The sequence below is a fragment of the Silurus aristotelis genome (assembly GCF_946808225.1).
Source record: "Silurus aristotelis genome assembly, chromosome: 21".
NCBI classification, from domain to species: domain Eukaryota; kingdom Metazoa; phylum Chordata; class Actinopteri; order Siluriformes; family Siluridae; genus Silurus; species Silurus aristotelis.
Genome location: NC_139594.1, coordinates 6,885,910 through 6,899,411, shown reverse-complemented (window position 1 = coordinate 6,899,411; position 13,502 = coordinate 6,885,910). Strand labels below are relative to the sequence as shown.

At 39.3% G+C, this 13,502-nt stretch overlaps 1 protein-coding gene across 1 annotated transcript; it reads right to left on the bottom strand.

Moving 5' to 3' along the window:
* Window positions 1-302: 302 nt before the first annotated feature.
* kctd5a (potassium channel tetramerization domain containing 5a) lies at window positions 303-12,154 on the bottom strand. Its single transcript, XM_083524629.1, has 6 exons — window positions 11,817-12,154; window positions 8,299-8,407; window positions 8,077-8,168; window positions 7,656-7,751; window positions 4,859-4,984; window positions 303-2,669 (listed from the first exon to the last, which is right to left on the bottom strand). The coding sequence occupies exons 1-6, from the start codon at window positions 12,036-12,038 to the stop codon at window positions 2,640-2,642; spliced, it is 675 nt and encodes a 224-aa protein (XP_083380755.1). The 5' UTR covers window positions 12,039-12,154; the 3' UTR covers window positions 303-2,639.
* Window positions 12,155-13,502: the final 1,348 nt, after the last annotated feature.

Here is a 13,502-nt window from a genome sequence, read left to right as displayed (position 1 = left end):
AAACCTTGAAGGAGAACCCTAAAGGGTTTTTTTCTTAACCTGCTTTACCAAACAAATTCCAGTGTCATTAAATCATTCCGAGGTTATAATTGCATTACAAGATCCTCAGAATGGTAATGATCGTATCCCATTAGTTCCTAAAGTCTGAAAGCTTGAGAAAGCAGCACAAGTATGCCCTCTGGTGTTCTGATCAGGTCCTTGCACTAATAAGGAAAGAAGTGATAGGGTTTGATTTGTCTGCAGAAAATCTCAGCCTTACATTTCTCAGGCTTGATCTGAAATCTATCCAAACACCAAAGATGTGCAATTCAACAAAGTTTTTATTAAGGTAGACCTGGCTCTAGCATCATATACATTTTTCCTTGGTTGTTTACTTGCAATTACATATAATAATAATAATAATAATAGTGTGTACACACTTTAAGCATAAAAATATTGATACAAAAAAAAAAAAAACATACATTTTATAGGATAGTAATATAGGACCAGCAGTGACAAAGTTTAGCAGAAAGACACCATCTTTAGGCCTGCTTCTGCTCGTTTATTAAAAAAAAAGTAAAGAAAAAAAAAAAGAGGAGGAGACGGGGTACTACAGCAACCGGCAGACGTGTGAAAGAAGGAACACGGTGTCCGAGTGCACGTGCGAGGGAAAGCTACGCCTCCCTGTGAGTTCGGGAGAAAGTACAGCCATTCTTCAGGCTCGAACGGGACGAAGGCATGTTTCACAAGACACTGGTGCAGTGAGCTGGTCATCGCTTCACTGGGGAGGACCAGAAGGCTCTCCGATTGCTAAGACACAGGCTGGACAGTAACTAGGTATTATAACAAGTGTAACGATATGTAAACTGAAGCATTTCAAACCCATTTGAAGTGTGCTATGGTGTCCGTGTACATTAATGTGGCGGGAGAGGGTATCAATAAAAAAAAAAATTTAATAAATAAAAAAAAGACACTAGGCATGTAAACATAGAGCCTTGATTAGGCTGTGTTTAGAGAGATGGATGGTTGGATAGATAAATTGAGAGAGAGAGAGAGTCTGGATCTCTGCGAGAGTTTATACCTCATATTTTTTGCTCGACTGAGAAGCCCTTTGCGTGTGAAGGATAGATGGTTGAGGTGTGTGTGGGGGATTTACGTGCATTAGTTTTGTCTGAATATATGACACTATATTTATATACACCGTGTTGAACAGATATGGAGTTTGAAGCCTACCGAAGCGTTCGGCTTGCGTGTCCCTGACGACAGCGAAGTTCAGACATTTTATTGGTCAGAAGGCAACGTCAGAAAAAAAAGAGTCATACGATTATTAAAACTATAAAAGAGGATCGAAGCAAATGATTGAGAATCTTCCATAAAAAGATTCACTGCTCTGAGCTTTACTTCTACTCGATTGCATGCTGCTACAGTTTTTAGGTATCATTTGTTAGGATAATTTATGCCGTAGCGCCCTGTTAGGGGTGTATGGATACCACGATAAAAAAAAAAAAAAAAAAAAATCTGTCTGTTAAAAAATATAATGTTTCAATCAATTTGACCAAAAACATCTTTTCATTTCAAAGCAAGCATTCTTAGAGCCTTTTCGTATATTTTGTTTATCCATACACCCCCCCAGTGTGAGCACGCTTCAGACAAAATTATACAGGGTCCATTTCCTCCATCTGTCAGTTAATAAAGAAAAAAAAAAAGAGAATTGTACTTAACAGTCACTGTCATGTCAATAATAAAGCGTTTAACATCAGAGGCAGAAAAAAAAAAAGTAAATAAGTTATTTAAAATAAGTCACAAAAAACACGAGTTTGCAGTTACAAAAATTAAAGTAAAAAAAAAAAAAAGAAAAAAAAGCTGCAAACCTTTTGGAATGAATCCAACATTGGAAGACGAAGTTCAGCACCACTGTACTACATTTACATCTTTTTTTTCCTTTCAAAAAAAAATAATAATAATAATAATAATTTCCCCCCACAAAAAAAACAAAACAAAAAAAAATAAATTCAAAAAACAAAAAAACCCACAATACCAAAAAATATCTCTTAATGTAACTTTAAAATAAATGTTAATGAACGTATTTTTTATCCGCATTCCTGATCTGACTAATAAACCCAAGGCGGGTCAGAACAGAAAGGTTTGATCACCTCTACTTCTACATACATGCTGAAATACAAAGTGTGGTTTAAGAAAAGAAAAAAAAAAAAAAAAAAAAAATCATTTGTAAGGTAAACACTACCGGTCAACACCGACGTATCGGTCACCATGGTAACACCTGCAATTCACAACACGGTAAACTTTTTTTTTTTTTTTTTTTTAAACCACCTTTTTTAAACCAACCATTTTTAAACAATTTTCAAAAGATACCCCGAATTCTTTTTTTTTTTTTCTTTTTTTTTCCACATAATAAGAAACTGCTCACTGAAGTGGAAAACGTCACGATTGGTATTCAGAATGTCAAGCTGAGACCCTGAGTAAACTGGAACGCTGCCCTTTTTTTTATAAGCTTGTAAATGACATGCATATTCCTGCTTTGTTCTTTTTGGAATATAAAGAAAATAAACTCCAATATGAATAGCATTTCGTCCGGCTTGCCAATTTCGTCCTGATGATGTTGTGTAGGATCCAACCCGCATGACAGAGGAGCATCACGGTCACATCCGAGAACCTTGTTCTTGAAGAATCTGTTACAGCAAAAAAAAAAAAAAAAAAAAAAAGTATTATATAAAATAATGCATTAAGCATACAGATGTGTTTTAACATCTGCACTACAGGATCAAAAATGAGTCTGAAAATTATTCTGCCTGGAGCATAAAGAAAAACGACAATGATATGAAACATTAAAGGCAGACTAAATGAGCCGAACTGAGCTGAAGAAGAGACGTAGGCTGTGAGGACTTTATCAGTCAGATGTTGCTAAATGAGACGTTTAAATATCGAGGAGGTTTTCCATCACTAAACATCTGACAGAAAACTGGAAGAACAGGAAGTCACGAGTCATCTCAGATGTGAGGAAAACAAGGACAATTGCTGAAGAAGACTAAACAAACTGGATGTGACCTAGACACGTTTTAGAGTTAATAATAAAACTGTAACTGATAATCCACGGCTGATGGACTGCTACAAAATATTAACTCGCAATGCAGGTGAGAATGACCACCTATGTTTTATCCTGCTGATCGTTTTGAAAAGGTTTTTAATCAAATTAATCCAGATTTAGTCATAAGGTTTGGAGAAGAAATTCATCTTAAATGTGGCTTTCACCATGAACATAGCATTCTACACACCAAATTATACACACGAATCACTGGAGGGTGTGTGTGTGTGTGTGTGTGTGTGTGTGTGTGTGTGTGTGTGTGTGTGTGTGTGAAGTGATGAGATTTGATTAAGACTTTAATAAGTAGAGAGAAAGAGATTTCTTCATTTCAATCAATTTCAATAATCTCAGATCCCCGACTGGTGTATAACATGTCTAATCAACTCGACACACATTTACTACGCACACAATTTTGACATTGGCTGCGAAATCCGAATAATGGACACAAGCTCAGTGCGGCAAAGTCTCGCACGTCACTGTGCCTCAAAGTTGAACTTTGGCTACCTCTGACCTACATAATTTATATCACGTGAAAACCCAAGATATTGATACATCAAGGCGTGACCTCAGAATATACAAGATAAAGAACTCATTGTCGCGGCTTCACAAAGCCCCGTTTCACGCAGTGTTGCTGCGTATACAAACATACTATGTATTTTCACATCCGGTTGCCACCCATATCCACAGCAGATATTCAAACGAATTTTATCTGCTGAAAGTGTAATGTAACCGCGACTTTACGCAGAAGCTCAGAAAGGGTGAAGAATTCTTACTTGCACTAACGTGCATGTCCACTACAAGGCGCTGTTTCATGAACCACACCAGACATTTGTATTTATGTTTTTGTATTTCTTCAACATGGAGAAGTAGTGTTTATCTACAGAGCCCATAGAATGTTTGGAAACACATTGGTTCAGAGAGACATGTGCATGTTCCTTTTGTTTATATGCAGCAAAACTTTGGGGAGTCCAAATCTGTCATCTTCGGTTCTAACAAGGAACTTCTGTAAGATGGGGAACAGTAGAAAAGATGCACACAAACTGCCTCAAACCCACAGTCAAACATGGATGTAGAAGATTAATAGTTTGGGGTTGTATTAGAGCAGGGAACATTGGAAACTTACTCTCCAAACTGAACCAACATGGCTACCATTCCATACTTCAACATCGTGCAACTCCTATCTAGACTGTGGCTCATTTAACCCAATATCCAAGTTTTATAAGCTTTATTAAGAGAGCAAACAGTTGGCTAGAGTGTGATCTTTCATGCAATGCCCTGTCAGCGCACCTTAATACACCTTTAATCTTAATAGCATTAAATAATTGAGTTTGTTGAATGTAAACACAAGGAACATTCAGGCGTCTCTCAAAAACCATAAAAGTCTAAGTGTTTCTCAATTCTTACATTCAGTTGAGGTTTTCAACAGTTTCTGTTGGGAGCTGCTGGAAAACCATTCAGGAAGAACATGGAAACATTTACACTTCGACATCTTTTTATTAGTCAATAAAAAGACTAGGGGGCGTGGTCGAATGTACAGTATCGATTACCGAATTATTAAAAGCCTGCTATAATTACCATTTATCCATAAACAAATATTCTTTATTCACCCTGATAAACACAACATTTAAACCCGTTTTATTTTTCATTGTGGAAGCTGTAGGCACCACTGATTTCCAAATCATCAGTGACAGCAGTCATAAACTGCAATCCACTTGCGATTCATGACGTTAAAGTTAGTCGTCTCATGTCCAAGGTGTGTGTGTGTGTGATGCTTACCTTAGCCTTGTCGCTCTGCTCGCTGTTTGTGCCGTATGACTGATTGTGCAGCTCCTTGGACACGACGCAGAGGAACTCTGCCTGGTCCTCATTTCCGTAGTTGTACGACGAGCCGATGCTGACCAACTTCAAAAACAAACATACGCGTACATCAATTAATAATTTATGACGTGAGCATGATCTGTCCATGTTTATTGTAATCTCTCACAATTGACCTTTTACAGAGTTGTGTACACGTTGCTACATGCAAATGAGCCGTGTCAGGACGCTGCTTTGCACTGGAGTATGTAAATCATCTTCTTTCGGCTGCTCCCGTTAGGGGTCGCCAAAGCGGATCATCCGTCTCCATACACCCCGTTCTCTACATCCGCCTCTTTCAAACCAATTTTTCGAATGAACTAATTTCTAATTCTGTCCATCCTCGTCACGCCCAACGGAAATCTCAACATCTTCAGCTCTGCTACCTCCAGCTCTACCTCCTGTCTTTTACTCAGTGCCACTGTCTCTAAATCATACAACATCACAGGTCTCACCACAGTCCTATAAACTTTCCCCTTCACTCTTGCAGATACTCTTCTATTACAAATCACTCCTGCTATCACTCTTCTCCACCCACTCCACCCTGCCTGCACTCTTTTCTTCACTTCTCTAACACACTCTCTATTACTTTGCACTGTTGACCCCAAGTACCTGAACTCCTCCACCTTCTCCACCTCTTCTCCCTGCAACCGCACCACTCCACTGCTCTCCCTCTCATTCACACACATGTACTCTTTTTTTACTCCTACTGACTTTTATTCTCCTTCTCTCCAGCGTGTACCTTTACCTCTCCAGGCTCTTCTCCACCTGCACCCTAGTCTCACCACAAATCACAATATCATCCGCAAACACCATGGAGACTCCTTTCTGTCCATCACCACTGCAAACAGGAAGGGGCTTAGAGCCGATCCTTGATGCACTCCCACCTCCACTTTGAACCAGTCGTTCCTACTGCACAATTAACTGCTTTCACGCTGTCCTTATACATGTCCTTCGAGTATGTAAATCTGGTGGGAACAATTAAGTTCAGTTTGGCTAATGCATACATAAAATAAAATAAAAAGAATAATAAAAGAATAAGAGAGACCGAACCTATCAGATATTATCTATTGCTTTTAGGATGTTAATAACCATCACATGATCTCTAAGTAACTTTTTTTAATCAGCAGCGTAAAAATAAAATACCACAGATTTCAAGGTTTTAATGGATTTCACTGATTAATTAAAAAAATTTGTTGAACATGTTGTTAACTGACATGTTCTTCAGGCTCTGGGAAAATCCTGCTGCTGTCAACACTGAACACGAACAGTGAAATGACAAATGAATTTCTCAAATTAACTACTGCATGAGCAATCACGGTTTCTTATTACACAATTATTAACATTATTATTAAACCAACAGCCATTTGCGTTTTATTATCTCCATCCTGAACTCGACTGCTCTGCGCTGCTCTTTGCTGAAACACAGCCTGCAATTTGAAGCGAGGACCGGATAAAAAACAAGAGACATTAAATGTGAGAAGATAAAGCCGTAATTGTCTGCACAAGCTGGAGGCCACAGACAAACTGGTGATCCTAAACGAACAGCCTGACACACACCAAACACCAGAGACATGACTGCACAACCGTTCCACTGCAAACTCTCGCTCTATCTGTCTATCGTCCCTCTTGTTCTCTTCACACCTCCAGAAGAAATACCACACCCAAACTCAGAGTGCAGTTTAGAGAGCAGCAAAGGGCAAGAGACTGCAAAATCAACCGCCATCTCAAAACTGGGCTCGAGTGTCTGTTTCTAAAAATACTGTTATACAAAAACCACACGGCTATGATTCTGTACCACTGCGTCACGAACAAAACTGCTTTTTTATAAAGCGCTCATCTTCTTTAACACTTATGTTATGATATATTACATTAATAATAATATTTTAATTAGTATAGCTGCCATCAAGAAAATCCGGAAAAAAAAAATGATAGTCTGACCCCTAACCCAAATATAGATAATAATACATAAAAACATTTAGCACTAGGGCTGCAACAACTAAACGATAAAATCCATAATGAAATTCGTTGTCAACGGATGCCGTTATCGATTAGTTGAGCTGCTCAAGTCACGGGTTTGCGTGACCACATGACAACACAGCCGCTTGCAGAAATGGGTTTTATCTAGTTATCATAATACTAAAACATCTCCCAACGAAAAACAAAAAAAAAGGGTGTGATTGTGAGAAATTGTCTGATAAATCGATTATCAAAATAACGGTTAGTTGCAGCCCTATTCAGTACCCATTTGCTCTTCTAATAACCTCCACTCTTCTGTAAAGACAGATTTTGGAGTGTGGTTGTTAAGATTTGTGCGCATTCAGCCACAAGGACATAAAAAAAAAAAACACAGGTTCTGGTGTAGGTGAGGAGGCCTAAGGTGCAGTCAGCATTCAAATTCATCCCAAAGTTGTTCAGTAGATTTGAGGGCAGAACTCCAAAGTGGGCCACTCAAAATCTTCCACTCCAAACCATATCTTCATTGTCATGCTGGAACAGGTTTAGTGAAGGGAAAATTCTCCCACACCAAAGACATGCTATACAATTATGTGGTAAAAATCTGGCAAAAAAACACATATTGCTGGAGAAGTCAGGTGTCCCACTAATTTTGTTTATATAGTGTATATATTTTACAAGCGTTAAGTGAAATGTTACAGTTCCTGGAACAAGGACGTGGTGAGACTGCATTTAAAATGCATTACTTCCACCTCACACTTACCTGTTCAAATTTCCAGCCGTCTGACATGGTGGAGACCATCTGAGTGAGTTCCTCCTCTTGACACTGGAGAACTCGGTAGACGTGTTTTACAGGAAGCTGCAAAGAAAGTGTAGTCTTAAGCGTCCATTTAAGCACTTAGCACTCATGGTCTACAATCAATGGCTGGTGTGTTTGGTGGACATGGAGTTTGGTAGTATGTGTTTAAACAACATGTCTACATCAGCGTTCTTATAACTATTTGAAACAAAAACTACTCTGGAACAGGATGGTCTCCTCAAACCTGAGTTCAGTAACTGATATCAAATCAAAATGGAAAGTTAAAGAATTCCCAGTTCTTACTTCTTGACATTAGAAATTCCCACTGTATAATCACATAATGAGACGAATTTGTTACACACACACTTGAACACCGTACACTCACCTGAGACATCTTGCAGTCCCGCTCCCGGATTTTGTCTTTCACTAGTTTTATAAGCGAGGTGATGTTATAAAACTCAGCCTCTTCCAGAACACCTAGTCATAAACATTCCATTACAAATCACCACCAAAGCCATAAACAAACAGAAAGCATTTACTGAGAACCCAGGAGGAAAAACAAAACAATAAACTAGCAAGTTGAGGCATGAGAGCATTCCCGTCATACCTTCTTCTGCAAGGCCTCGGTTAAGCACCAGCTTTCCATGTCTCAGATAATTGAGGACTGGGCCGAAGTACGTCGGGTCTCGGTCGATCAAATAAGCACCTGTTTCATCCTAGAGTTGGGATTAAAAGATAAGATATTCATGAAAGGTTTCTCGAGAAGGTTAAACCAGTCTGCTAAATTCTTGGTGGTGAGATCACATGAACTAAAAAACCTCCAGGCCTGAGAGAAGTCTCACAATCTGCTCTTTTGTTTCGTTTATTCATTTCACAATTGAGCATCATATTTTGAAATCCTACTGCGAATCACATGCAGACGAAGCCGTGTTTAACAAACAAGTGTCCCAGTCACATACTCTAGACTGTTACTGAGCTCGAACACGACCCGGGGTTCTAATTCTGGTTAACATTTGAGATTTATTAACATTTAAAAAGTCACCTCGTGTACAGAAAGCGCTGTTTGTGTGCGCGTCTTCTCTATTTTTAAGAAGATTAAATTGTGCAGATTTAAGAAAAGAGGCCATGACAAAAATCATGACAACAGCAAAAAGGTTTAAATATGCATCAAACTGATAAACAGTACGGCTTGTAAACCAGACTGGGTGGGAAGTTTGGGCTCTGATGTGCTGTGGAATGTACAGAACATACACAGCAGTGGTGCAATGGATCCCAAAACTCACGGTTCGGGTCACGTCCCTGTTTTTGAGTCAAGGATCGGACAAATATCATGTGCTTTTTTTCCCTTTATTACAATAAACGTTACAGCAAGGAAATGCTCCCATATAATTGATTTGAATGCTGCGGAAGGCTTTTTGAGCCAGTGTTGTTGACTAATTCACACGTCCTGTTCACATGACCGTTCTGTGCGGTTACGAAATTATTTAAAAAGCAACATCGTCAGGGGAAAAAAACGTCTTTCATTCTGCGATCGTTAAATTACGATTCATCCGCAAGTTTTTAAAAAATGAGCGATTAATCATGGCGATTCGTGTGCGTGCCAAATCGTGAGTTGTAATCGGTACGGATTAACTGCGCTCCTTTGCAATAATAAAAAACATGTGCATTAACACACAATGCCATGAGTAAAAGCGAGATGCCTCTGATTGCCTTAAAGTCAAATCACACCACACTGGAACTGACATCACACCATACTTAAATGACATTTGTGTTCAAATGTTACAACCTAAATGATAAGACAGGGTGATAAAGGTGTGGAGATGTTTGGGAAACTCTGCGCTCAACCGTTTCATGCTCCAAGATTCAGCACTAATATCACGTAAACTTAATCATATACACAAAAAGGGTTCTACTGAGCAACCGAGCTGTAGTTTCCAAGACAATGCTCACAACAATGCATTACTCTAAAGTGTGAATTCGGTGGTTAAGACGTTGGACCTCTGGGCGGAAAACCGCAGCAGCACCAACGAGTTTCACTGCTGGGACCTCGAACAAAAACCTTCAACTGCACCGTTGTATGAATGTGATAATTCGCTCTGGATGCGGACGTCTGACAAATGCCCTAAATGTACATTTAAAGACACATTAATCCTGGTAGCCAAAGTGCCTCCCTACAAGTGTGTTTTGTCAAGTTATGCAAAAGCCAAAGCAAACAAAGACACCGTCTAGACAGTATCATGCACATTCGTGGTAGACGACATGTTCCTGGATTAGCTCTGAAAAAGCATCGCACGGTGTGTGGGTGAAATCCTTCTAAAAGTGTCTTGGAAAGGGTTCTGGAAATAATCAGTCCAGACCATTTAATAAAGACGAAAGCCGAACTCTGATAGTATAATAATTTCTAGCCTCTTGACACCAAAAAAAGCTTTCGTCCTCCTGAAATAAAAAAAAACCCTCTCTTTTTGAGTATGAACATTAGCCCTGAGGTCGTCTATAAGCCAGTGTGCTCTGAAACAGCCACGAAACTGACAATTAGAGAAAGAAAAAAAGAAAACGAAAGAGAGGCTTTTACTTGTCACGTATGCATTACGCATACGAGAACAGCGAACATATTCTGTCTTTGTGTATTCCAGCTTGTTATGAAGCTGGGGTGAGCAAATGCAGAGTTAGGCCTGATACAGCACCCAAAGAGTAGGTAGGGCTAAGGGCCTTGCTCAGGGGCCCTAAAACCTCAAACTTATGATTCGTAACCCAGAGCTTTAACCACTGACCTACCACTAATAAAAGATCAGATCATCTTAGTGAATTAGTTCATACGTTCTGGTCCGTATCGATACTTCTTTCATCACGTGACATCCATAACTATTGCAACAACAATGTCAAGATTCGGACCAAAAAAACACCCAACATTACCTATTGCATTGTGTAGCTTCTTTGGGAATCACGTGATAAAAGAATTAACGACTCAGACTAGAATATTCTACTCAATTCTGTTTTCTGTACACATCCTCCGGAGATCTTGTGATGCTTTGCTGATGCACATCCGGTTGAAAATGAACGAATCGTTCTGGGACTCATTGTTATTCTGAGTCACATTATATACTAGTTAAAATTAACAAATCATTCATGAAAGACCTATCACTTCCTACATTTTTTCTGTCTGGCCAATGACATCACTCTATACATTTTTTTGTCAACTCAAAAACCCCAACATCTATTCTACTTCCTGTCATAGAAGCTAAATACTAATATATATATATATATATATATATATATATATATATATATATATATATATATATATATTATGACTCTTGCTGGTATTCACGAAGCCCCGCCCACAAGATCTATAGCAGCCTGTAGAAAGCGCCTGTAAAATGATTGACAGGAGGCATAGCCAATAACAAACCTCCAGGACCGAAAGTCAGTTTTATAAACGAGGTTATCAAAACTGTATATACATGTTTTTATATTATCGTTTATTGTTCATTCTTGGTTGACATGTTTATCAGAAAATGTGTTCAGAAATTTTTTTTTATACATGATATTTATTTGTATAATAATAAAGAGGTATATATATATATATATATATATATATATATATATATATATATATATATATATATATATAGGTATTATATGTGAATCAAACCTGGGCAAAGTATGCGATAATGTGTTTATTGATTTTAATTGAAACTGATAAAGGAAAATGTTGAGCTTGTTATTATTTATTTTCCACAACGCGATAAAAACAACACGGACTGAATAGTCGGGTGTCATTAAAACCAGTGTTAGCAAGTTTTTAAACGATTTTTAAAAAGTCACTATTAATTTTAATTATAACATTAATATTAGGACTGGAAGATTATTTAACTATGACATGAACAGCGAGTCAAATATGCGGTGACGAGGTTAATGTGGTTTAGAGATGCTGGAGCTGAACCGCTAGCTAACCGGCTAACGTTAGTAAAATCTTTTGGTTTTCTTGTATTTGTATTTGATATAAACAACAACGCTGCTGTACGACTTCTGAGAAAACAGATGAAGGTGTATAATAAAAAATAAAAAGTTTCCCCCTCCACCGGTGCGGTAGGGGGTCGGAGGACGAGCCGGTCGGTAACTTGCCTTGTCAGAGTCGAGGTCGGGGTCGGCCTGGCACAGGCGATACAGGAACGACTTGGGGTCTCGGCACAGGGTTTGCCTGGTGGTGAGAAAATACGTGCCGCCGACATTAAGGCGAACCCACTTGGACGAAGCGGTGTTGGCTGAGTGTACACGGTCGGCCGCGGACACGGCGGGACTCCTCCGGGCCACAGAGCAGCTCGGGTCGGGGCTCTTCTCCGCCATGCCGCCTCTCCGCGTCTCCCCGCTCTGCCTGGGCTACAGGAACTGCGCGCGGATGCCGGAAGTGATTCGCTTCAAGCTCTACCGGGACCACGCCCACCGAGTTTGGGGTTGCCAGGTTGAGATCTAAACACCACTGAGGAGTTACAGGTGCGGTTGTATATGTTTATGTTTATGTGTCTTCCCGTGGGCTCACCACCTGCAGGAGGGACCGTAAGGGACGGTGCTGTGAGGATTGGACAGCAGTCGAAGGCGGGGGCCTGCTTAGACTGCTGCCCCCGCGACCCGAATTACGGATAAGCGGGGGAAAATGAATGAATGAATGTTTATATGTGTGTGTGTGTGTGTTGTGTGTGTGTGTGTGTGTGGTGCTCTGTAAAAGACTGGAATGTGAGTGTGTAGGACGAGTGTGTATGATCATGTGTGAGGATGTGCGTGGGTGGTGTCCCGTGATGGACTGAGTGTGTGATTGTGTAAAAGAGTGTGTATGATGAGTGTGTGATTGTGTAAATGAGTGTGTAGTATGTGTAGGTTGATATGAAATTTATGGATTTTGCATGATTGCGTGTGTGTTGCTCTGTAATGGACTGACATCCCATCCAAGGTGAATCAGAAGATTAGATCTTTTGTCACACACACATAGAAAACCTACCACAAGCTTAGATCCACTGCAGGGGATTGTGGAAATCATTTTCACATGATATAAATTCCCAGTAGGAAAATTGTCACATGCTCATGTTCATTATAAACCAAAAACTCTTGTAAGAGGAGGACACAGAGTTGAAAGTTCATGTATATGAAACTTTATTAACCCCTTAATTAAAAAAGTTATTTCGGAACCAGCAAGTTCTTTGGTATAGAATCAATGTTTAATGTCCATTGGAAAAACAGTGAGACTTGTTTAGGGTATCCATGTGACACTCAGTGACTGTAATATGAATCCAAACCTGAACAGATCCTCATGTGGCTAAAAAATGATCGGCCAATCAAATTGCCTTAAATCTTTCCCTACAGTCAATTATTTTCTATGTAAAATAAGGTGGAGAGTGAAGCAATTTTTTTTTCTCCTTTATTGGGTATAAACCGGTGGTCTCCAACATCATAAACACCACGGACCAGTTTAGTTGTTATATGGTGGTTCTTAAAGGACAGGGTCATATCCGCAGACATTTACCCCAGAGCGTTCTTGTGACCCGGTAGCGTCTCTTCAATAGCACGGTACTGTGTTGCGACCTGGTGGTTGGGGACCTTTGAGATAAACCACAAAAAGTGACGTATTTTAGACTATTTTGCTCTGCCCACACACTGTTCTCATCGTTTGCATAATATGCAAAACGTTTCTATTAAACTAGTCCTTGTATTTATTTTTTTTCCTGGTGTCAAATTACTACCTTTCATTTAGAAAAAAACACTGCTATTTTAAAAAAGCCTGTCACTAATTGCACGGCAGACCAAATTACTAAACAG

What these genes read in the sequence shown, in the direction of transcription:
- kctd5a (XM_083524629.1), bottom strand. Translation starts at nt 12,038, where the DNA reads ATGGCGGAGAAGAGCCCCGACCCGAGCTGCTCTGTGGCCCGGAGGAGT. An exon ending in CCGACCTCGACTCTGACAAG is followed by an intron (nt 8,408 to 11,816) that starts GCAAGTTACCGA and finishes TCCCAACTCTAG; the next exon opens with GATGAAACAGGTGCTTATTT. An exon ending in AGCAGAGCGACAAGGCTAAG is followed by an intron (nt 2,670 to 4,858) that starts GTAAGCATCACA and finishes TTGCTGTAACAG; the next exon opens with ATTCTTCAAGAACAAGGTTC.